Consider the following 25,027-nt stretch of genomic DNA (forward strand, 5'->3'; position numbering starts at 1 on the left):
ATGAAAATCTTGAGGAACCTCAGAAGGAACTCATGAAGAAACTCCTGGAGGAAACTTCAGGTTCTCAGAAGCAGGAATACCTCAATAAATGCCTTGTGGAATCCCAGTAAGGACCCACAGAAGCACCCCCTAAAAGATTCCAGGAAAAAAATCTAAGGAATTCTAAAAAGATCTCGTTGAAGAATCTCGAAAGAATGTTCTGAATAGTAGGAGGAGAAAATCCTGAAGATGCCCTGGGATTCATCAAGAAAGAAAACCTTCTGGGTTGTACCAGGGAGTTTTATTGCAATTTTTTATTTTAAGAATTCCTCTAGGAGTATCTTCTGAGATTTCTCCAAGAGCTTTTTCGGAGACTTCATCAGCAGTCCCTTCAGTCACTCCTCAAGGACTTCCTTCTGGAATTCCTGGAGTTCTTTTGAAGATTTCTCATGGAGCTTCCTTCTTTGAAGATTCCTCCTTTTGAGAAGTTCTCTTTCTACGACTTCTCCGTATTTTCTTCTGAGATTCTTTCGGAAGCTTCTTTCGAGTTTTCTTTCAAGATTCCTCCGGGAATTCATTCCGGTATTTTATTCAGGAAATCTTTGTGAGAATAGATCAAGAATTCTTTCATCCAGGAGTTTCTTTAGTGATTCCGTCAGGAGCCCTCCTTAAGTTCTCTCTGGAACTTCTTCCTGGATATATCTAGCCTGTTTACCAAGGAATTTGTTGTGGGATTTATCCCGGAAAATCTTTTGGGATTCTTCAAAGAATTTCTTAAGGGGTTGTCTTGAGGTGCTTCTTTCTGGATTCCTCCAGGAGTGCCTTTCTTATTCCCTGCAGATTATTCCGAAATTCCTCCAGTAGTTATCCCGCTATTGTCTCAGACGTTCATCAGATGTTTAGTGGAATTTTTATTCTATAAGTTTCTCATGAAATACTTACAGGACTTTCGAATACATTCATAAGCAATTCTTCTATCCAATAGTTTCAATTTCACAATGGAGAAATCTTAGAAGAATCTCCCTTATAAGGAAGATCACTGGGGAAAGTTTCAGAGAATTCTTATAAGTAACTCCTGGAAGACTATCGGAAAGAATGCTTCGATGATTCCTAGAGCTCCTATAAATTCCCAGATGAAATTCCTGGTGAAAACCCAGAAGGAAAATCCGCAGGAATCACGTAAGAAGTTCCTAGTAGTATCTCAGGAAGGACTCCATGAGAAATACAAGAAGTAACATCTGAAGGAAACCTGAATGCATCCCTGTTATTCAGCCAGTTATGTTTCTTGAAAAAGTTCTTAACGGAATTTCCCTTCAAAATTAACCCAGATTTCATTAGTTCCTAGCCCTCAGCTGTGGAGCTCGCATAAGAATCCCAGCGTAAACCCATAAGAGGCTCATTAGCTTCCGCATTCTATTCACACTACTAAATAAAACGAAATTTCATCCAGCATTTCCCTCGGAAAACTCCAAAATTACATAAGATTCTCATAAATTAGATTTTCTTCAGAATCCAACTAGCAAGTCATGAATTATTTTGAAACTAGCGCACTTTCCAATCCCACGTGGAATCCAATCGAACTACCCATAAAAACTGATGTTTTGTTAGAGTGCAAACCTTAAACAACAATGCCACAAAACGCCAAAGACTTAGACAATTTTACCATAGCCACCGTGGCGTGGAGAACCCTATTGTGACATTACTATTTATCAGTAGACGAATCTTTTCATGTTTGGTTTCTTCTACTACCATGTACTTTGTTTTTGACGCATTTACAACAAGTTCAGCATTTGCATAACCCTAAGCAACAGAAGTTCGCTCAGGTATCCTTAAAGAAGTCCCTTCAAAGATTTTTCAGGAGGATTCATGAATGCCATCAAGAATTCCGTAAGATGCTTCTTCAGCAATTCCTGCAGGAGATCTTTAGAAATTAGTCTTTGCAGGGATTCATCCTGAAGTTCGTTTATAAATTCCTGTAGAAGTTTTTACAGCAATTAGTCCAGGAGTTCCTTCAGAGAACCTTATATGAGGATCGAGGGATACCTCCAGAAGAGATTCTCCCCAGAAGTTTATGCAAGGATTCCTTTATAAGAGTTCTTTCTAAGGTTTCTTCAGGATCTTTAGGAGATTCCTCGTGAAGTTCCATTAGGGATTCTTCCAGGAGTTTTTCCATGGATCGCTCCTGGTTTTTTTTTCAGATTGATATTGAGATTTTTCCAGGAGAACTCCAGGAGTTACAAAAGAGATTTCTGCAAAAGCTCATTCAGTAATTCCTTCAGGGAACCTTGTAGGAATTTCTTCAATAATTTCCTAAGGAATATAATCAGTCGTATCTCGAGGATACTAATGGAGCTTCTTCTGGAATTCCTCCAGGAATTCTTTAGGGGATTCCTCTTACAAATCCTTTCCCCTACCCGGAAATAATCTCTTTGAGAGATTCTGCTTAAAATCCTTCGAGAATTCCACCTGGTATTCCTTCGGAGATTCCTACCGGAATTCCTTCGAGAGTTCCCCCTGGTATTCCTGCAGGGATTTCTCTTGTAATTTCTTCGCGGATTCTTCCTGGACTTACTTCAAAGGTTCCCCCGGACTTCCTTCAAGAATTCCTCCTGGCGTATCTTCGGAGATTCCTCCTAAAATTCTATCGCGAAATTTGCCTGGAATTCTTTCGGGGATACAATGATACATATTGCCCATTTACTGGCATTTTAGCAGATTAGCCAAACTGACTCCGAAGCCGCACTGTGAACACTCCTATTTCACAAACTCATCTCTCTTTTCGGCTTAGATGCCAATCCACAACACACTCCTATTTACACTACTAACTACAAGTGCGAGCGAATTATTTATATGAAGCCGAGACTTTCTCTCGCACACCGCATACCTAGCCACCAGGCAGTTTGTTTTGCTGGTGTCTATTTAGTATGCGTTGAGAGCTTACCTGTTCTGTGGCTTAGTTGGTTAAAGCGCCGGTCTAGCGAATACGGAGTCGTGGGTTCGAATCCCACCAGAATGCGTTTTTTTCACAAATTTCATCTCTCAATTTGCCAATTAGCAACATTTCGTGCCTTCTAATTACAAGTTTTTCCAGTATCTTTCGGGGATTCCTCTTAGAATTCCTTGGTGGATTCTTCTAAGATTTTCTATCGGATTTTCCTCCTAGACTTCCTTCGAGAATTCTTCCTGAAATTCTTTTGGGAATTTCTCCTGATATTCTGTCGTGGATTTCTCCTGAAATTCCTTCGGGGTTTCCTCCTGGATTTTTTAAAAATGATTTCTTTCACAATCCCTACGGAGATTTCTCCTAGAGTTCCTCCGGGGTTCCTCCTGAGATTCCTCCGGAGATTTCTTCTGAACTTCCTATAGGGCTTCGTCTTGGAATTCCTTCGGGATTTCCTCTTAAAAATTCGTCGATTATTCCGCTTGGAAATCATGGGAGATTCCTCCCAGAATTCCTTCAGGGGTTCCCCCTGGGATTCCTACAGGATTTTTTTCTGTAATTTCTTCGGGGATCTTTCCGGGAATTCCTTCATGAAATCCTCCTGGACTTCCGTCGGGTATTCTTTCTGAACTTCCTTCAGGGATTCCTCCTGGAATCCCTTCGGGGATTCCTCCTCCTGGAATTCTTTCGGAGATTCTTCCTTGAATTCTTTCGGAGATTTATTTTGTAATTCCTTCGAAGATTGCTCCTAGAGTTCCTTTGGTGATTTCTCCTGGAATTCTTTCAGTGATTCCTCCTGGTATTCCGTCGGGGGTTCCTCTACGTGAACTCCTCCTAGAATTACTCTTGGAATTCCTGTTGTGATTCCTCTTCGAATTTCTGAGAAAATTCCTATTGGAATTCCTTCGGGGTTTCCTACTGGAACTCCTTGGGGAATTTCTTCTGGAGTTCTTTCGGGGATTCCTCTTCTTCTTTTTCTTCTTTATGGCTCGACGTCCCCAATGGGACTTGGCCTGTCTCACTTCAACTTAGTGTTCTTAGAGCACTTCCACAGTTATTAATTGAAGGGCTTTCTTTGCCTGCCATTGCATGAATTTGTATATTGTGAGGCAAGGACAATGATACACTATGCCAAGGGAGTCGAGAAAATTTTTCCGACCGGAGCGGGAATCAAACCCGCCGTCTCCGGATTGGCGATCCATAGTCTTAACCACTAGGCTAACTGGAGACCCCAGGAGTGAATTCCTCTCGGAATTCCTCCTAGAAATCCCTCTGGAATTTCTCCGGGAACTCATTCAGAGATACCCTATGGATATTTTTCGTTGACTACTCCTAGAAATCCTTTGGGGATTCTTTCTCGAATTCACTTGGAAATTCCCACTGGAACTGGGGAGTCTTGCTGGAATTTCTTTGTTCATTATTGCTGGAATTCCTTTGGGATTCGCGCTGGAATTCTTTCGGGATTTCCTCTTGAAATTCTTGCGGGGGTTTCTCCTAAAATTACTATGAAGATCCTCTTCAAATTCATCCAGGGGTTTCTCATGGAATTTCTTTGAGGATTCCTCTAGGATTTTTTTCGATGTTTCCTCCCAGAAATATTTCGAAGAATCCTTCTTGAATTCCTATGAAAATTGTTTCTGGAATTACTTTGGGGATTCCTCCTGGACTTCCTTCATGGATTCCTCCTGAAATTCTTTCGGGGATTCCTCTTGATATTCCGTCGTGGATTCCTCCGTGAATTCCTCCTGGGTGTCCTCTTAGAGTTCGTTCTGGGATTCCTGCTGGACTTTCTTCAAGGTCTCCTCCTGAAACTTCTTCGGGTATTCCTCCTGATATTACTTCTCCTAGAATTACTTTGTAATTTCCTCCTCCTGGAATTCCTTAAATTCTTCATGGAGTTCCTCCAGGATTCCTCTTGAAATGTCATCGAGTTTTCCTTGTTGATTCGGTGATTTTTCCTAGAATTCCTTCGGAAATTCGTCCCGGAATTCTTCCTAGTTGGAACAGTTCCGTCCTCTGCCATACTAAGATAGTCGTTTCCTCCGTTGCCTTGGCTCCGTGCCTACGTTCTCCCCGCCATTCAGATGCTCATCGAAGTGCCGCTTCCACCTTTCAATCACCTCATGTCCGTCCGTCATGGTGCCCCGTCCTTATCTCTGCAAATTTCAGCTCCCGGTACGTGGCCGTTACGGGTTGCGTTGTGTTTCTGGTAAAACTGCCATGTTTCTTGTGATCAGTGAATAATCTCCATTTAGGGGAACTGCGGCCATAACGCCCATAGGGGGCAAGTTGCGCCACCCTTGTTTTAGGCCACGTTATTTTCAGTACTTTTTCAATTGTTATCGCTAAAATAAGAATAAAAATTCTTTTTTACTTTTGAGTTTACATATTTTTACTAAAAAAATGTACAAAAACTTCGAAAAAAGATTTTGGTTACTTTTGATGTAATTTTAGCCTGTCAAATGTTTGCACTTTTTTATATAATTTAAAAGAATTTTTTCCTCGCTATCCGCACAAACTGTTTTGCACACTCCCATTGTTTGTGTACCAAGCGGGAAAAGTATCGAATTTGACTCTTACAACTTTTTTACAAGGGTCCAAACTTCTGAGGTATGTGTGGGGTAAAATGCCCACCCCTAGTTATTTACATTAAAATAGCCATTTAGATCCAAACTCTGGCACAAATTATGTAGAACACAAGTTGGAACCAAGCAACAGCACATTTTTACTATTAATAAACTCACTAATCACACAGCCATGCGTCATTTTGTAGTAATTATTGATAAAACAGCTCACTATGACGTTTACATGGAATTGACCCATAATTACAGGTGATCCATAATTATGCAATGACTGTATACCCTTCACGAACAATAACAGTTGACAATAAACCAGGTGCGCAAGTATATGTACACAATTTGGCATCCTGGCGTTAGCTGCGGCTAGTGGCGCGTTTTACCCCGCATTAAAACTAAAATTCTGAAAATCAAACTTTTTTTTTCAAATTTGAATTTTTCAGTAGTAAAACATAAAACTGGTTTATGGTTTCTTCCATTTGGAAGGAAACATGTTGGTGCTTCATGTTAGTGCCAAAAAAATGTGTATTATAAAGTGTTTCGTGATTAAAATTGGACTCTTCCTTAACGTGGGCGTCTTACCCCTAGTTCCCCTACTCGCACTACGTGTCTGTCAGATGGCGTTATTTTTTCTTCTGAAAGATGCGTGTCTGCTGTTTCTACTTCTTTTTGTACAGGGGATGGTCAAAATGTTTGGGATAGGCAATATTTTTTCTCTCACAAAAAAATTGAACATTCTGTAACTTTTCATAGAGTGCATCCACTGTTCCACGTTCTGCCGCTACCGCTCGCGCTGGTGTGATCATTTCCAGGAGTCTACGTTCGAAATGCTGGTTCCACCTTTCAATCACCTCTCGTCGTGTTAGTCAATACGAATAGATCTTTCCTGTCAGCTTACAACAGGCGTTTCCCGTAGATACATACATCTAAGTTCAACATTGACCTCCCTGTTAATGGAGGCTACAAATAAGCTTCTAGAATTAAACCTCACCCGAACTGATTAAGTTCTGAATGCATCCCACATTTCGGAGTAAACCAATCGCAAAATATCTGAGGCCATCAAATTGTTGTTCTCGGGCATCATCTCATCAAACCGATCCACCCGTCTGCTAATTGCTATCGACAGCACCTAGGTATTTTCAGAACCAACCGATTTTGCCAATCTGCAATTTAATCCTACTAACAATCCACGCTCGAACGGTCGATGATTCGCTTTGGTTACCATACATATAGGTATTACGGTAGTAGTGCGGTACGTTGGGTCGAGACTGAAGGTAGGTACTTACCACGAGATGGACGACGCCAGGACGTTCACAACGCAGGACAGCGAGATGGTGCTGCCCTTCTTCACGTGCACCTCCTGCGAGCCGATAATTTTGGCCCGGGCTGCTGTCGAGAGAAAGTCTATAAGTGACAAGTGGAGAGTGTATTTTAATTATTAGTGAGATTTGCGCTCGTGTGCGGGTGTGTGTGTGGGTGTGTATGTGGGGCGGGGATTTGTGCTTAGCGCACGGAAAACACTGAGGATTGTGGGAAACGGACCGGATCGGAATCTGCATCGATGGCACCGGAATTCCATGGCAGCACTTGTTGTGTGCACAAGTGCTCGGTCCAATGGATATCCGGACAAAAGTTCGAATCATGTTCGGTCAATGTTTTCGATTGAAGAATATGTAATTTAAAAGTATAGGCATCTTACAGATTAGAAATTATTGGATTGTTTTTGTGGCATTGCACATTGTTTCGATCGAACATTGGCCGAAACGTGGGCTTCGTTTGAATTTCCCTAGGTAGATTTAGAAGGCTAGCGATATTTCTTTTAAGTATAGTATTCTACAAAAGTTATATTGCGCGAAAAGAAATTTCCATATCGAATGTATAAGAAAATGTTATATATTTTCGCCATTTCGTTTTTCTAATAAAGCTCATCTGGTTGTGTAATATGAAGCATAACACATAATTAATTGTATGTATAAGTTTAACTTATGAATTTTATTCACTATTTCTAATAACTTGTATTAGGAGTGTAATAATATGTATGCGTCAAATCTAATGAAGCTTATTACCGAATATTTTGATTATAGTCTTAATATCTTGCTTATTTTCTTTTTTTGAAATAAAAATAAACTTGAAACTTCGTTTCAGATTTCGGACATAATAAGTTTATTGTATAAATTAAATCGCAGTACATAAACGAACCTGAATCGGTTCCGCTGCGCTCAACTCCTTCTAACTGCTTCTCATCAGCCAACACATCCGTTTACATTCGGTGAAAGGCTGATCTTCTCTCAAGATCTCGACCCATGATTCCTCGACATCAACGGAGACGATCACTCATGACTTGTGCTGCGGCGGGTGCATGTGGCATTACTTCCGAAACCGATTAGCTTGAATGAAAGATCCGGACGGGGCATTTAGAGGGTATCCTAGGAAACATTTTTGGGATCTTGCTTGTGACCGCGTTCCAGGAAGAGTGTTAATGAATCCAGAGATACTATGGAAAGAGAAAAATGGTGTAAACTGCAGCATAAACTAATAATAGTTTTGATTTAGGTAATACCTACCGTGATCTACAAGCGTTACCATCCACTTTATGCTGAGTTTCGCACAAAAAACCTCGCGAAATCACTTTCATGTGGTGCCGAAACAAAACGATAGCGCAACAGCAATGGCTTCTTCCATTGAATACGACGGTGCCGTTTGTTTGTAGTGGAGAGAATTTTCAAAGCGATATCTTAAGTAATTTATTAGTAGAAACTTATATTTTTTCACCATAACACAAAACTTATACATGGTATGAGGAAACGTTATAGCTTTTAATAAGTTTTCTTATGAACACAATAAGTTTATGTTATAAAAGCAATAAGAGCGTGTCTAATAAAAAAGATGAATCAATCCTAATAAATAAAATAATTAAATTTCTTTTCGTGTGGATTACTTTCAAAGGTTTGATTGGTGGTTTTAGAATGGAATGATCTGAGTGCCAAATGCAATTATTCGAAAGACTTTTCATATTTTGCAAAATTGAGGCATATGCAAAATTGGCAAGGATGAAATACAAATCAAGAGATAGAAATTTAGCACCATCAATGGCTGTTGTTTGTGTAGCACTAAGAACAGTGCTGTCTTGGTAAAATCAGATCTGGTTACTCAATGTTACTAATTTTCAGTGCCTCCTGGTAGGCTCGCCTAGAAATGACATCTAAATTTCAGGGTTTATCAACATTTGTCCGGTATTTTCATGGACAGTAAGACCTTACAGGATATCCTAGAATGATTTCAGCAAGAATTCCTCCAAGGATTCTCCTAGACATCTTGCAGAGAATCTTTTAGGAATTCCACCAGGATTTTTCTAGGAAATTTGTTCAGGTTTCTCAAAAGATTCATCTTGACCTGACTTGTGGACTAGTTATATGTTTCTTCAGAAATTTCTTCTGGAATTCCTTCAGGCATTATTTAGGCAATCCCCTTAAACAATGCTACAGAAGTTCAGATTTTAATGAAAACATTTGCAGAGGAATTCCTCCAGGAATACTATCAGAATTTCCTTCCGGAGTTTTTCATTGGGATTTCTCCAAGAATTTTTCTAGAAATGTCTCTAGACATGCCTAGACATTGTCTCGATATTCTTAAAATCTTCTAAATTCCTCCAAAAAATACTTCAATAGATGACATTCTGGAAGTAACTTTTTCACAGAGACTCAGAAAATATTCCAGAAATCCACCTAGCGTTTTCTTTTAGAAATTGAGGGTTTTTTCCAAAAACTCTTTCAGAAATTATTGTTAAAATATCTTCAGAGTTTCTTTCAGGTATTACTTTATGTATTCAGGGCTTTATTTATATTTTTTTTCTGGAAAATTTCTTCTGGAAATCTATTCCTTGGCATTTACCAAAAAATTATCCATGAATACCTGTAGAGGGTCCCCCCCTTTCTTCCTTCTTTTCTTCTTCAAGGAGGGCGTAATGCCCCCCTAGGGACAAAACCTGCTCCCTGCTTACTGTTCTATGAGCACTTACTCAGTTATTTACTATGAACTTCCTCTTCCAGTGGCCAAGAAAGTTAACGATATTTTCTTTAGGAAAAGTTCCTGGGCTGTTCGAAAATTATCCCAGTTCTGCCGAATTTCTTAAAAAATATTTTTGTTTTAAAAATTTCTTCAATGGTTCTCAAGTGGTTATATAATTCCTCAAGAATTTTGTTCTATTGGATTTCGATCAGAAATTTATTCAGAATAATTTGGTACATCAGGCATTTTTGTGTACTATTCCTTCAGGAGTTCTTCCAAGGATTTTTTCATAAAATGTTCCAGAGGTTAAAAAAGACACTATACACCGTCTCCAACCACAGACAGAACGAACACTAACATACGAAATGGACAACATACGTAATTTCTCCAGGAATTCCTCCAGAAATTTCCACAGCATTTTTTCCTTAAAATTAGAGATAAGTTAAGGTTTTTTTTTTATTCCAGGAATCCATACAGAAAATTCTCAAAAATTTCTTCTTGCAAGCTCCGAAGCGATTTCAAGTAATTTCTTCAGACAGTCATCCAGGGATTTATTAAGGAATTCCTTCAGAGCTTCTTCAATTGATTAATTCAATACTTCATTGTGCAATTTCTGGAAAAAAACTTCAGAACAAAAAAATCATGAAGAAACAGTTGAGATAATTCCTGTAGGAACGTCTGAAAGAATTCTGGGAGAACCGCAGGAATTTCTAAATGATTTTATCAAAAAATTCTTGAAGGAACCCTTTCTTCCAAAGAAATCTCTGTAAGATTTTTTTATATTTTTTCTAGAGGAATTGTTGACAAACTCCAAAGCAGAACTTTTGAAGAAATCCCTAAAATTCTTAAGAAGTCTCCAGAGATATTTCTCAGTCTCAGGAGGTGCTCTTGAATGTATGCGGATTCTGGAAGGAATCTTAGAATATTTTTAAAATTTCCTGCGGAAACTTCTCGAGAAACCCCTGATAGTTTTCGCAGAAGAGCTAATTGAGGATTTTTTAGGAAACTTTCTGGAAATCCTCTATTATGAAATTTAAATATATAATATTATTTTCTGCACTTTCTGCAGATATCCGTGCTGCAATTTGTTGACATATTTCTGAAGGAATTACTGGGAAAATCGCCTAGATAAGCTTCGAGATCTAATGATTCATAGAAAACAATATTGGATTATTTTTTAATAAAAAGCATGTCGAAATTCTCTGGAAACATTACAGAATATATGCAATACAGAATACGTGGAAAAATTCTCAGACTTATTATTAGAGGAAGTGCCGGAGAAATATAGGGATGAAAATCTGGAAGAGATATTGAAGGAATCCTTGTATGAACTCTTGCAGAAATCTCCAAAGGAAAGGGCTGAATCACCAATAGAAATCATGCCAGAATCGCTGGATAAACTCCAGCAGGATTTGCAGAATGAGTCCCTGAAAAAAAAATAACTCCTGGATACATGCGAGAATTTTCAATCGAATCCCTAAAACTATTCTTGACTCCTTGAAAAAAATACTTGTACAAATTTCTGGACGAATCCATTGAAGATTTTTTTCTGAAGAAACCACTGAAAGAATTTATTAATGAATCTTTGAAAGAATTCCTGAGGGAACCTTTGTTGATATCATGTATGGGAATCAAGAGTGATTGATATTAGAATATCTGTAGAAAATTCAAAGAATATTTTAAACGAATGCAAAGAAGGATTTTTAAAGTAATCGCTGACGGAGTTTCAGAACGAACCCATGAAGTCCAACCTACAAGAATTATTGAAGAAATTTCTGAAGACAGGGAATATCTGAAGATAGCCCAGGAGAAACTTCTTAAAGAAACCTTGAAATAATTTCTACCGCTAGATACCGTTAGATACCGCTGGTGATGTTTCTAACGGAACCTTAGAACTCATAGAGGATTCCCTTGAGGAATTCTTGAACAAGTTCATGAAAAAGTCTTATAAAAAATCTGTATGGTGAACATTTTCAAAGAAATCCCTGGAAGAACTACTGCTATACGAAACATTAAAAGAATGGGTTTCGTGACCGTGCGGTTAGTGGCGTCAGTCGTCTAGGCGTTTCGTAAGCCTCGGAGTGCGGGTTCGATTCCCGCTCCAGTCGGAGAAAACTTTTCGCCACACGGAAAATTCTCCATTGGGCCACTGGGTGTTATGTGTGTTGTCCGTTGTCTCGTGTTAGTCATGTTCAGTCTGTGCAGCGTCTGGCTGAAGACGGTGTGGTGTCTTTTTTTTCCTTATGGAGTGTAAGCAAGATTTTTAAAAATAAATTCTTGAAGAATTTTTTGGATTATTTTTTTGATTTTTTTATTGATACGCTGAAAGTATTTCTGAAGGAATCCGTGGATGATTTCCTATTTTAAACTTTTGAAAAAATATATGGATGGATTTCTTAGGATACTCATGGAAGTTTTTCTTGAGGAATTTCTCTAAAAAAATATGGAGAATTTTTTTAAGCAATTCTTGGAAGATGTTAAAAAAAAAACTTTTAAATGGAATTCGTGGAAGACTTTCTGAAAGGTTTCTTGCGATTTTTTTAAGGAATTCGCGATTTCTGGGATAATGTCTAGAAAAATTTTGAGAAAATTAAAAAAAAAAACACTTTGACTTTTCTCAAGCAATCTCTTGAAGAATTCCCGAAGGATTTCTCAGAAAAATCTCCGTAGACATTCCTGGCAAAAGTTTTCTAAATAAATCTTTTGTTGATTTTTTTTATTGAATCTATCAAAGGATTTCTAAAGAATCTATCAATGGGTTTCTGAAGAATTTACTTAAGGATTTCTGAAGAAATTAGTGGAGGAATTTATGAAGCAATACATTCAAGTTTTTCTAAAATAAGCCCATCAGGAATTTCGGAGGAAATTCCTAGTGTAATGTCTGAATTTATCCCTGTAAAAAACTAAGAAAATCCTTAGAGTAAACTTTAAAATTAATCTTTTATAGATTTTTTAAAGAGCTTTCGAGGCAATCCCGCCCTTCAAAAATCACAAAACTGTTTTTTTACGGGATTACAAATAAAAGCGCAAAAAAAAAGAAAATATCACAAAAGGGTTTTTTACTTATGTGGGCGTGAAAATATCGAAAAACTCAAAGAGATGATTTGCTCGTGCCTAGTAAGGTGGAAAAAATCCCCATTTCATAAAGGGATTTTTTTTAAATACTTTTGTGGACGCTAACTCATCAAAAATCACATAGAAGATCGAAAAAAAAATGTAAAATATGGTCTGGCACAAGGTCTGGCACCATTTGGGCAGGGGGACCTGTTTTGGGAACTTGCTGCTATAACTCAGTCAATTTAATTATTGTACATAGCGAGAAACTGCCCCAACTAACATTATTGCTGTACAACGACTGAATAAACTGCTTTTTAGCCTAATTTTGACTGAATAAGCTGTCTGAAGGCTCTACGGAACACGGGATCGAGTTACCTTCAACAACTTGATACGACTCTGAATAGAATACTCTGTCATATGAATTTATAATAGGAGAATACAAACGAAGTGTTTGAACCTAAACCGAGAAAGACCAGTTTTCGACCGCCCCTTTGTGGGCTTCGTGGCTGTGCGGCTAGAGGCGTCAGTCATCTAGACGTTTCGTAAGCCTCGGAGTGTGGGTTCGATTCCCGCTTCAGTCGGGGAAAACTTTTCGTCAAACGGAAAAGTCTCCACTGGGCCACTGGGTGTTATGTGTGTTGTCCGTTGTCATATGTTAGTGCTTGTTCAGTCTGTACAGCCTCTGGTTGAAGACGGTGTAGTGTCTTTTATTCAGCTATGATTGTTGCTTAAGGCAGGGGTTCTCAAATTTTGTCAGTTTGCTGCCCACTTTGGATTTGCATGTTTTTAATATATTTAACCAGTCTGGCTCCTAATATAGTGGTATTTTCATGCTCCTGCAGAACTTTAAAATCTGTTTTAAAATTAAATGAGTAGGTGAACATTAAGTAGTTTTTAGTATTATAGTACTGCTGGATGGTCAGATGAGACCTCTAGATTTTTTTTTAATGGTATCCTTTATACACACTTATTTTATTTCCATTTTTATTGAAATCACTTTTCAGTTGTTCCGTTTAAGTTCAGATTATCGACATTCATCTGAATTTCACATAAGTTCAGCTATACTGAGGTTCAGTAAAGGTAATGGACAAGGGTTCTAGTCGAAGTTTAGTATTTTTTTGTAGATTTTTTGTATTTCTGATTTTTTTGATATTTTATTTTGATTTTCGTTACGACTGTTGGTGATATTTTAGCTGCTGAAACTGACGTGTAAGCCTTACAGAAAATGCTAACTGCAAATAACAACTTAAGCTAATTTTTGTTCCCAGCACACAAGTAAAATCTTAAATTTTACCCTGATCTTAAAATTTCCGATTGAAAACTCATAGTTATAGAATCGATTTCAGAACGCAGGTAGTAATTTCAATGTTCAGTATACGCCAGAGAAGACTTCTAATACAAATTTTTGAATTGAATCAAGGAGAAACCGAAATTCTAGAAATAAATCTAAAGGAAATGGGTTCTCCATGGGAGTAATTAAAAATTAGGAAATAGCTATCAATAGCATTCGACATAAGTTATGAAGGACTTCGCGACCCACCAAAAATCAGCCCGCCGTCCACCAATGGGTTGCGACCCATAGTTTGCGAAACGCTGACTTAAGGTATGTATCTCACCGTGTTCCAAAAGACAGGTCAAAAATTGACTAAGTTATAGCAGCAAGTGTCCAAAACAGATCCCCTGCCTAAATGGACCCAGATCCTATCACAGTGCTAAGTGTAGAACTAGCATTAGTTAAAATAAACGTTAATTAAAAAAAATCCTATCGCAGTTTTTTTTTCACATATGAGGGCGCAAAAACTGAGAAATGACCATACAGGCGATTTGCGTATATTTAGAATGGGTTATTTTTCTCATATTTGAAAAGTCGCTAATACTGGTACATAGTTATTTTTTACCTCTTAGAGAGTTGGTTACTCAGTGAGTAACCCAGATGACACCATTGACTAAGAAAGACAGTTTTATTTTCTTAGGTACTACAAACATCCTGCAGCAATGTTCGACCTATTGCAAATCGATCTAGTGTCGCACAATCTGGCGAGCAATTTGTCATGTCGGGCGATAAATATCGGCGCGGCAATTTTCCGGCTAAATGCACGCGACTCTCGGCTACTGTCCAGAGTCCATACTAGAGGTAAGTACATCGTGGGAAAATTCCGTGTAAAATCAATTTGTCGGACCGGGGTGGATTGTTCTGGCCGGCATTCCGTAACTTTATTGTGTACAGATTGATGACAAACGCCTTCTACACAGTCAGTCAGTGATGGTGTGGGGCAGTATGGAGGCGTGCCCCTATTTGTGCTTTCCAATTTACATGCTCCGATGGAGGCGCGGGTGTGGTACACCTACACGGAACCATTTGGGGGATGATGGCACAAATTAGAAGCTCCGGTCACTACTGGTAGACTGTGGACTTGATTCTGTGGAAGAGCTATCACAGGATCAAATGTAGCGGCTTTTGTGTTGCTGGAGTGTCGAATTAAACGATTGTTTGGAAAATTGGTACGTATAGAGATTGTCTAGCACTTTTGGAACCCAGTGCTCATCAGTTTGTAGACTACATCTCCTGTGTCTGTTGTACAGATTTGGTATACAGTATAAACAGGGTATAAAGGGAATATTGATTAATTGGTTGTTTAAGAAATATAGGGTATATGGATCATTCCTTGGCCTAATTTGCAAACCGCCTTGACAATTTTGACCATAACTCATGAATTATTGGCACTAGAAATAATATGTTGGCCCTATTACGCACTCTAGGCAATGCATGTTTGACCAACTGGAAGTAAACTTACGTAAATATTCAAGAATTCACTTAACTAAGTTGAAAAGATTCGATGTGATGGTATGCAACGTTGGTCTATGGTACATAAATTGGCCTATTAGTGGATACAACGTTGGCCTATTGCTTTCCATGCACTAGAACCACTTATTATCTTATTTTTTCAATATTTCTGCTGAGGTATTATCTCTGTTTGTTCATCAATCATACTTTCAAACTACATTTTCGGAGCCAAATTTTCAAAAAACTATAAATAAATCACTTAAACTAAAGTTCTTTTTTTTAGTAACGAAAACAATGCAACCCGATTATTGTGTTATATTTTTACAGTCACCGCACACAAAATCTATCTTTCTGTTCGTTCTTTCTGGTTCTTACGCAAGCAATGTTGTTGGCGTCACTTTATCGGTGTTTTTGACGTCACTTTACTGATGGGCCAAGATTTGGGTACATAGTGAAAAAAATGTCCTCAATATTCGGCCCACATGTAATTTGTAAAATAGTTATTATTCGATAAAAACAAACATACAAATTCAAAATAGCATCTTTGACCGTCGCATCAAATGTTCAGTTATTGAAAAGGCAATTCGAAATATTCCAGAATCATGCCATTTATGATCATGTGTATAGACTACCCACTAAGCCGAAGAATCATGGCGTCTACAAAAGCTAAACAAAGTGACATTTTCATACAATTTTAATACTCCAAAGTGCTAAAATTGAAACGAAATGTTACAGGTGTTTGGCGCAAAGCTTTTCCGATATCCAGTTCGGCGTGTTTGTTTGAGTTTTTGGATAACGTTAAGATAGGCCGAACGAGGGGACTATGCCAACGAAGCATCCCGATACCCTATTACCTTCTAACTTCTTATAACTTTTTAAACTTTTTTTGTTTTCATTTGTTTTCTACCATATAACTTCTATTTTCAATCTTATATTTCTATTATCTTAATATATTCAATCTTTTATAAATAAATATTATTTAGAAACTGACGTTGGTACCGTACATTGCTGAAGAGGGATAAATTGCATTTATCAATTTAGTTTTGGTTGTCTGTATTTGTACTCTCATATGAACAAATGTGAAATTTCTGGAAAGTTAAAATATGTGCTTTAATGTTACCTTTTGAAATAAGCCTAATGTTTCATATAAGTATTAAGGGAAACATAGTACATTTTCAGCATCTATTTCTAAATGAACCATACTCAACGGATCCAAACCATAAACGAAACGCTACTCCATCGGCAATCTGATAATGACGGAGAGCTTCTTTTGTGCTCCCGTATGGAATGCGAACCTCGTAGCCCGTAGGCTTTCCGCCCAAATGATGTGGATGCAACTCGAAATAATGGACACAGTTTTCAACACAACGCCGATGAATAATGGCGGAAATGTTCATCAACCGGCACTAAACTTTTCCGGTATGGCACCGAACGATTCCAATCCCTTTTCCGCCAGCCCACACGAACTCCATCTAAGTCCTTATTCTAATAGTAGCATAGCATCACCACCACCGGTAGAAATAGTAGCAACACCAGCTTCCGGCTGAATAATGTCGATGATTTGGCGTGGTGCTTCCAACGTTTGCCATCATGCATGCATACGGGTGCCGGCCGTTCGTGTTCCAAACTGTGTGGGGATACAGAGCATGGGCTAGAGCCGGGTCTTTGTTCGCCATTTTCCCCAAATATTCACAGTCGCAGCTTCATTTGGAAAATAATTTCCCGAACAATAAACGCCCATCCACGCCGCCGTCCCTTTCTTGTTGAGTTGCACGGTGCGGCAACTCGGCCACTCATAGGGTGTTCCTTATTTATTTGCAAGATAGTTCTTCAACACTACATAGGTTTTGATTTATTCGGCTAACTTTTCAAAAAATACATTCTGTAGTTTTTGTACTATCCAAAATTGAAATAAACATTCGGAAGACGGGCTTTATGGTCTAGTGGCTACCGCTTCTGATTCGTATGCATAAGGTCCTGGGTTCAATCCCTGGCTCGTCCCTTTCATCTTACTTTGTATCTCTCTGTCTACTTTCTCTCTCTCTCTTCTCTAGAAACGAATTGAAAAAGTTGCCTCAGCATAATAGTGTATATAACGCCTACAAGTTATGCAACCAAAGCGAACTGTGCCTCTTGACCTTCCATAGTAATCGCCACACAATCTATCACCTTACGAACACTATAAATATCCCCTATCCATGGACCACATCATCGACCCAACGGGGACTCCCAGATCTCCCATCAACAAATACCCCAGTCCGTGCGGGTTGTGGGGACGCAGAGGTGCTATCGGTCTCTAGTAGCAACAACCATCACACTCTAACATTCCTTTCCCTTCCCAGCTGACTATAAGGACTTGGCACGGCAGGCGCCGTTATTGATCAAAAACGTATGAGCTGCTTAAGTTGCACTTTGAGAATAAGTGGAGTGTCCCAGCCCTTATTCATTTGGATCTCAATGCAATTGGTACCAGCTCAGATCAATCGCGGAGGAGCAACCATTAACATGTTCAACCCTCGTAGGATGTTAAGGGGGCATCCATTAAGTACGTCACGCGAAGAGGGGGGAGGGGGGTTCTGGAAAGTGTGACAAGCAATGCATTAGATATACGAAAAGCCCGTACGAAGGGGGGAGGGGGGGGCCTCGAAAATTCCTAAATTTTGCGTGACGTACTAAATGGATAGCTAGGCGCACCACGATGGTGTAGTGTACGTTCAGCGAGCCTGTCTGGGTCATATTGACCCCAATATCTTACTAGGACAGTCAGAAAATAAAAGAAAAAACCCTAATTAATCCACCTAGTGGTGATAGTGCCTTTCTCGTCGTATATGTTCTCACCAACTTTCCGTCGACGTAAGTCAAAGTGTTCCTGAATCCTGATATTTCTTAGGAAAAGCAAGCATTTTATCAAAGCCATCATTGAATTGACTTAAAACTTATTGATGGCACATAGTCCGACGTTATGTTCAACGTATAAGCAGAACTGAATAATATCAGATCTCTTAGTAGACTGCTTTAACACCTTCACTAACACTGGAGGCTGATCAATACACACACAGCGCAACTTTTTTTTTGGTCTCAAGGGCAAACTTATGTGTCTGACAGATTTTGGGCCGCTGAATCCGAATTCAGCGATTCAAATTCGATTTGGTAAAACGAGATATATTGCATGAGTCGTTAATTTAGATGTTAATTGACCAATTTATCCTTTGATTGGTTAAAACAAATATTTCTATGCTTAAGGCTTGCAGTCAAAAAAGCCCATAATCGCATATTTTGCCCTATAAATTAAGGTATAGCACAAAATTTTGACGTGCTGGAGCAAATCTGAGCCCGGATTTGGATTCAGCGGCCCAAAATCTGTCAGAGACACATAAGTTTGCTCTTGAGAAAGACCAAAAGTTAATTTTTGTTACGCTGTGATAGCAGGATGATACTAACAAGCCAAGATATAACTTTTTACACAATCACAGATCACTTTGCGGTCTTCGACAAAGTTTTTTTTCTGCACATTTTAGGTTATATTATTGACCGTTGAAAACAAGAACGTAGTGAAGAAGAAGTTATCAAAAAAGCAGCTATTTGATGTACTGTCAAACCCCGCATATTCATCACTCTTTAATACTACACTTTTATTAATTTAATTCGTATCCCGCTCATTCGACATTTGTCGAATTAAAAAATAATCAAATGTCACAGTGTAATACACTGTAAATACGAATGATCCTGTGATGTTTCTCACACCCGCAGCGGCTCCTCGTGCAACTGCTACTTCCGGAAGTTCAAATTTGGTGCTTTCCGACACCAGAACCCTTTGGTGATCAACCGCAGTGAACTTCGGAAGCCAACAATCGTAAAATGAACAAGCTATCAATTCATACCACCACAATATCTGTAAGATTTATGTTCAAAAATAAATCCTACAATTTAAACAAAACTGAAATAGAGTTAGTTCATCGAATTAAAATTTAGCCCAGGTAATTTGACAGCAATCATTGTCGAATTGGCGTGGTTTTATGGTACTGCACGTATGGGTTTGGTTCAATTTCACATTTTACCACTTACCGATTGTACCTGATGTGGCCTTATCGTTCTTTGCGTATATGCGTTTGGTTCCGTTCTACATTTGACCACTTCCGTCGGGGCACCTGGAACCGGTTTCGACACACTATTGGTTTTCCAATGTATGGTCTATGATTTTTTTTCTTGTTAACCGTTAATCAGGTTACCTAAACAGTCATTCAATGTGTCGAATTTATAGGTTTGGTTCTCCTTAACATTTGATCACTTCCGATGGGGTAACCGTAATCGGTTGTGGAACACTACCGGTTGTCCCCAATATGGCCGGATTTTTTTTTGTCAAATGAACATACCTAAAAATCCGCGATTTGATGTGTCGCATGCATGGTTTTGGTTCACTTTTATATTTGGCCACCTCGGGCAAGACAACTGGAACCGGTTCCGATATGGTCTGAGAATGCTTTCCTGCACACCTAGAAAATATCATGTAATTTTAAGTGTCATGAACCTGACATATACGAGCATCTTCAAAAACACAAAATTAGAGGTTGAAACATGTAAATTTACGTCTTTCTAGACACCCCAAAATGAAATTTATTTTTTTCTTAGCGTCTAGTAATCGCTAGAACCGACTTGACAGATAAAACATAGAAAAGTAAAATATCGCCAAGCATGGATTCGAACACCGGATCTGCTGATCGTGAGTCACATCTCTTACCTCTCGGCTATTTCACCGAATTAGAAGATCGCTGATGAACGTGATACTAATTCTACGTTTCTGGTGAAACGGATTTGTTGACATCTAACGCAACCAACCAGCACTTCCATGATGCGCGTAAAATTGAGTCCAATTTGTGATTCAGTCTTGAAAATGTTTACGTTTTTTGGTGATTCCGTTTCGTGCAAATTTCAGAATTTCTAAGTGTGTGCTTACTGTTCATCAAATTATCAGAAAAGCTGCGGTTTGATATTTCGCATGTATGGTTTTAGTTCAATTTTATATTTGGCCACTTCTGACGGGACACCAGGAACCGGTTCCGGAACACAACCGGTTCAGATATGGTCTGAGAATATTTTCGTACTTACTATTCATCAGGATATCAAAAAAGCCACTATTTGATATGTCGCATGCATTGGTTTGGTTAAATTTTATATTTGGCCACCTCCGGCAGGACATCTGGAACCGGTTTCGGAACACTACCGGTTCCGATATGGTCTGAGAATGTTTTCCTGCTTACTGTTCATCACGTAATCGAAAAAGCCACGGTTTGATATGTCGCATGCATGGGTTTAGTTCACTTTTATGAACCATCGGTCATTAATATCGGTTGAGGTTTAGTTCAAAAAAGTGATGTGAGTTTATTTTGACCACACACACACACACACACACACACATACACACACACACACACACACACACACACACACACACACACACACACACACACACACACACACACACACACACACACACACACACACACACACACACACACACACACACACACACACACACACACACACACACACACACACACACACACACACACACACACACACACACACACACACACACACACACACACACACACACACACACACACACACACACACACACACACACACACACACACACACACACACACACACACAGACATCACTTCAACTCGTCGAGCTGAGTTAATTGGTATATGTGACTCGACCCTTCGGGCCTCCTATCAAAAAGTCATTTTTGGAGTGAACATATAGCCTTTCCAGTACACTTAGTGTACGAGAAAGGCAAAAATGAAATAAACATTCGGTTTTAAAAATATATTTCCTGAATTTTTTTTTTTTTTTTACTTATTCGTTTACGGAATTCGCACTCCGTTCATAGAGGTATGTCTATATCGCGGCGTGTTCTTCCTATTAGCTTTTTCGATCTTATAGGATAGAACACTTTTCTTTTTGAGCCAAACTTTTCATATCATGTACTGATTTATCGACCGTATTCTATAATTAACTTGATGATTTTGTGGCTATATCGGTCTCTTTCTACTCATAAGTATAAGGGAGTAGAGATCAAAGTGGATAATGAAATGATAGATATGATAGAATTCGCTAGGTAGCGAACAAGTGTGAAAATTTTTATAGAAGGTGAAATTAGGCAAGTAGGCCATGTATTGAACGAATACATCGAATGCGTGAAACTTCTGCCGTGCGACCTGTGCTTTTAAACAGATCGGCTTGGTTGGTAGATCATACCACCTTACCAAGACTGGCAAAAGTTTCAGGCACCCGACTGCCTAATGTATTGTTCTGTTTTCATCACAAATTCTATCGATCGGTAGCTTTTTCGGAATTCGCACTCCGTTCATAGAGGTATGTCTATATCGCGGCGTGTTCTTCCTATTAGCTTTTTCGATCAAGTTAATTATAGAATACGGTCGATAAATCAGTACATGATATGAAAAGTTTGGCTCAAAAAGAAAAGTGTTCTATCCTATAAGATCGAAAAAGCTAATAGGAAGAACACGCCGCGATATAGACATACCTCTATGAACGGAGTGCGAATTCCGAAAAAGCTACCGATCGATAGAATTTGTGATGAAAACAGAACTTATTCGTTTATTTGGAAGGCTCGGGCGCCACATGGGCATAACTGAGCCGAAATCTTTTGTTTTTACATTGATTTTACATTTTACAATTTATTACTGCCTTAAGACTATGTTAGTTTGGGAAGCCGAAGTACTCGCGGCTGTTTCGAGGTTAAGGATTGAAAAAAATAAATAAAATTGGGAAAGACTGGTTTATGGGTTTAAAACTAAATTATTTGCTTACTTATACTAAGAACATTGATGGGATAAATTGTCCATATCTGTAACGGAACCAAAAAGAAAGGACTTTATTGGTAGACAACGACAAGAAGATGACAAACGGAAGGGGGGCGACGACAGACAGGGTCGAACAACAAAACCAAAAGGCAGACAACGAAAACAAGGAACGTACTACATCAAACTCTGACATCAACACGTTTCAAAAACTGGTAAATCAGGTTCATGTATTCCAAATCAAGTCCTGCCAACACTTCTCTAACGGGTTTCTGTTGTTTTCCTCGGACCCGGAGAATTTCATGCAGCTCAGATCTGACCTCACGATACTCATTGCATCCCCACACGACATGTTCGATATAATGGTAAGCTACGCCACAGACACAGAGATTGCTTTCTGAGAGCCCAATACGGAAGGTATGTGCATTCAACAAATAGTGGTTGGACATCAGCCGACACATTACACGAATGAAATCGCGGCCTAAATCCAACCCTTTGAACCATGGCTTCTTCGACACCTGTGGAATGGTGGAGTGCAACCATCTACCCATCTCTCCATCTCTCCATTTGTGTTGCCAGCTGATCAAGGGGGCCAATGCAAAAAATTCGTCGAAGGCGATTTGACGCTCGTAAATATCGCCTCCGCTAGCGCCCACCTTAGCCAGAGAGTCCGCTTTCTCATTGCCCGGAATTGAGCAATGTGAAGGGACCCAAGCTATGGTGATGATGTATGAGCGTTTGGACAAAGCACTCAAGACTTGGCGTATTCCATTCAGGAAGTACGCTGAGTGCTTCATCGGTTTCATTGACCGAACAGCCTCCAGAGAGCTTAGACTGTCGGTAAAAATGAAGTAGTGCTCAGGTGGAAGAGTGCGAATGTACTCTAAGGTGTAGTATATAGCCGCTAGCTCAGCAATGTATACCGAACATGGCTTTTGAAGCATGTAGGTGGCACTATGAAATTCGTTGTAGACACCGAAACCACTCGAATCATCGGTTTTCGAACCGTCTGTGAAGAACTGTCTGTCCCCGCTAACATGCCCGAACTTACTTGCAAAAATTTGTGGAATACACACGGAACATTCTGGTATTCCGGTGATCTCATCCTTCATGGACAGATCAAGATCTACAGAGCAACTGTCGAAGTATGAGAAGTTGTCACGATGGGTGTTAACCGGAGATGGACTTACCTCCAGCGTCATGTACCAGTAGTACACACTCATAAAACGAGTTTGAGGGTTCTGTTCGAGCAGCTTTTCGAAATTTTCTATGACCAATGGATTCACAACCTCGCATCGGATGAGGAACCGGAACGATAACTCCACAAAGCGGTCTGTCAGAGGCTGTACACCAGCGAGTACCTCTAAACTCATAGTGTGAGTTGAGTTCATGCAACCTAACGCGATCCGAAGACAACGGTACTGAACCCGTTGAAGCTTCAGCAAGTGTGTTTTCGCCGCGGATTGAAAACAGAAGCTACCGTATTCTAAAACCAACAGAATGATTGTTTGGTACAGCCTGATCAGATCTTCCGGGTGTGCTCCCCACCATATTCCGGTAATAGTTCGCATAAAGTTGATTCGCTTTTGGCATTTCTGTATCAGATACACAATGTGCTTCCCCCAGGTGCATTTGGAGTCGAACCAGACGCCGAGATATTGAGAAGACATGCTATGAGTGATTGTCTTACCCATCAGATGGAGCGGAAACTTTGCCGGTTTGTGTTTTTTAGAAAAGACAACCATCTCAGTTTTCTCCGGAGAGAATTCGATACCCAACTTGAGAGCCCAAGTAGACAAATTGTCCAAAGTATCCTGTAGTGGTCCTTGCAGATCGACTGCTATTGATCCCGTTATAGAAACAACACAGTCATCCGCAAGCTGTCTTAACGTGCAATTTTCCATGAGACAATCATCTCTGTCTCTAACATAAAAATTGTAGAGAAGGGGGCTTAGACATGAACCCTGGGGGAGACCCATGTAGCTAATTCGTGAAACTGTCAAGTCGCCATGAGCAAAACTCATCTGCTTCTCAAACAGCAAATTATACAAAAAGTTGTTCAGAATTGGTGAAAGGCCACTGTCGTGTAGTTTGTCGGAAAGAACATCGACACAAACTGAATCAAAAGCCCCCTTAATATCCAAAAACACTGAGCCCATTTGCTGCTTTTGAGCAAAGGCAAGCTGAATTTCTGAAGTAAGCAACGCAAGACAGTCGTTCGTTCCTTTGCCTCTGCGGAAACCAAATTGTGTATCAGACAACATGCCATTCGATTCAACCCATTTGTCCAGTCGAAAGAGAATCATCTTCTCCAACAACTTCCGTAGACAAGACAACATCGCGATTGGACGGTACGAATTATGATCCGACGCGGGTTTCCCGGGTTTTTGAATAGCTATCACTCTCACTTGCCTCCAATCATCCGGAATGATGTTGTTATCCAGGAACTGATTGAACAAGTTCAACAAGCGCCTCTTAGCGACGTCGGGGAGGTTTTTAAGCAAGTTGATCTTAATTCGATCCATTCCTGGAGCGGAATTGTTACATGAAAGAAGAGCAAGTGAGAATTCAACCATCGAAAACGGCCTATCCATGTCGTCCCTATCCTCGGAAACATCACGAATTATTCGCTCCACGGGTACGGAATCTGGACAAACTTTTTTTGCGAACTTGAGAATCCACCGAGGAGAGCTTTCTCGATCCTCGTTTACCGACGACGTGTTACGCATTCTTCTCCCGACGTTCCAAAGAGTTCTCATTGATGTCTCGCGCGATAAACCCTCGACGAACCGACGCCAGTAACCGCTTTTCTTCGCCTTGATCAAGTTCTTGAACTTGCTTTCAAGGGAAA

The 25,027-nt window shown here is 39.5% G+C and overlaps 1 protein-coding gene across 2 annotated transcripts in view; it reads right to left on the reverse strand.

The window, feature by feature from the left end:
* The window catches only part of LOC115268734 (uncharacterized), a 514,127-nt gene that overhangs the window by 8,177 nt on the left and 480,923 nt on the right, over positions 1 to 25,027 (reverse strand). For both annotated transcript variants that reach the window (XM_062858638.1, XM_062858639.1), the window contains one exon: positions 6,783 to 6,900. In XM_062858638.1, the coding sequence (XP_062714622.1) occupies positions 6,783 to 6,900 (118 nt within the window). The remainder of the gene's footprint in view (positions 1 to 6,782; positions 6,901 to 25,027) is intronic.

Source organism: Aedes albopictus, chromosome 3 (assembly GCF_035046485.1).
Source record: "Aedes albopictus strain Foshan chromosome 3, AalbF5, whole genome shotgun sequence".
Lineage (NCBI taxonomy): Eukaryota > Metazoa > Arthropoda > Insecta > Diptera > Culicidae > Aedes > Aedes albopictus.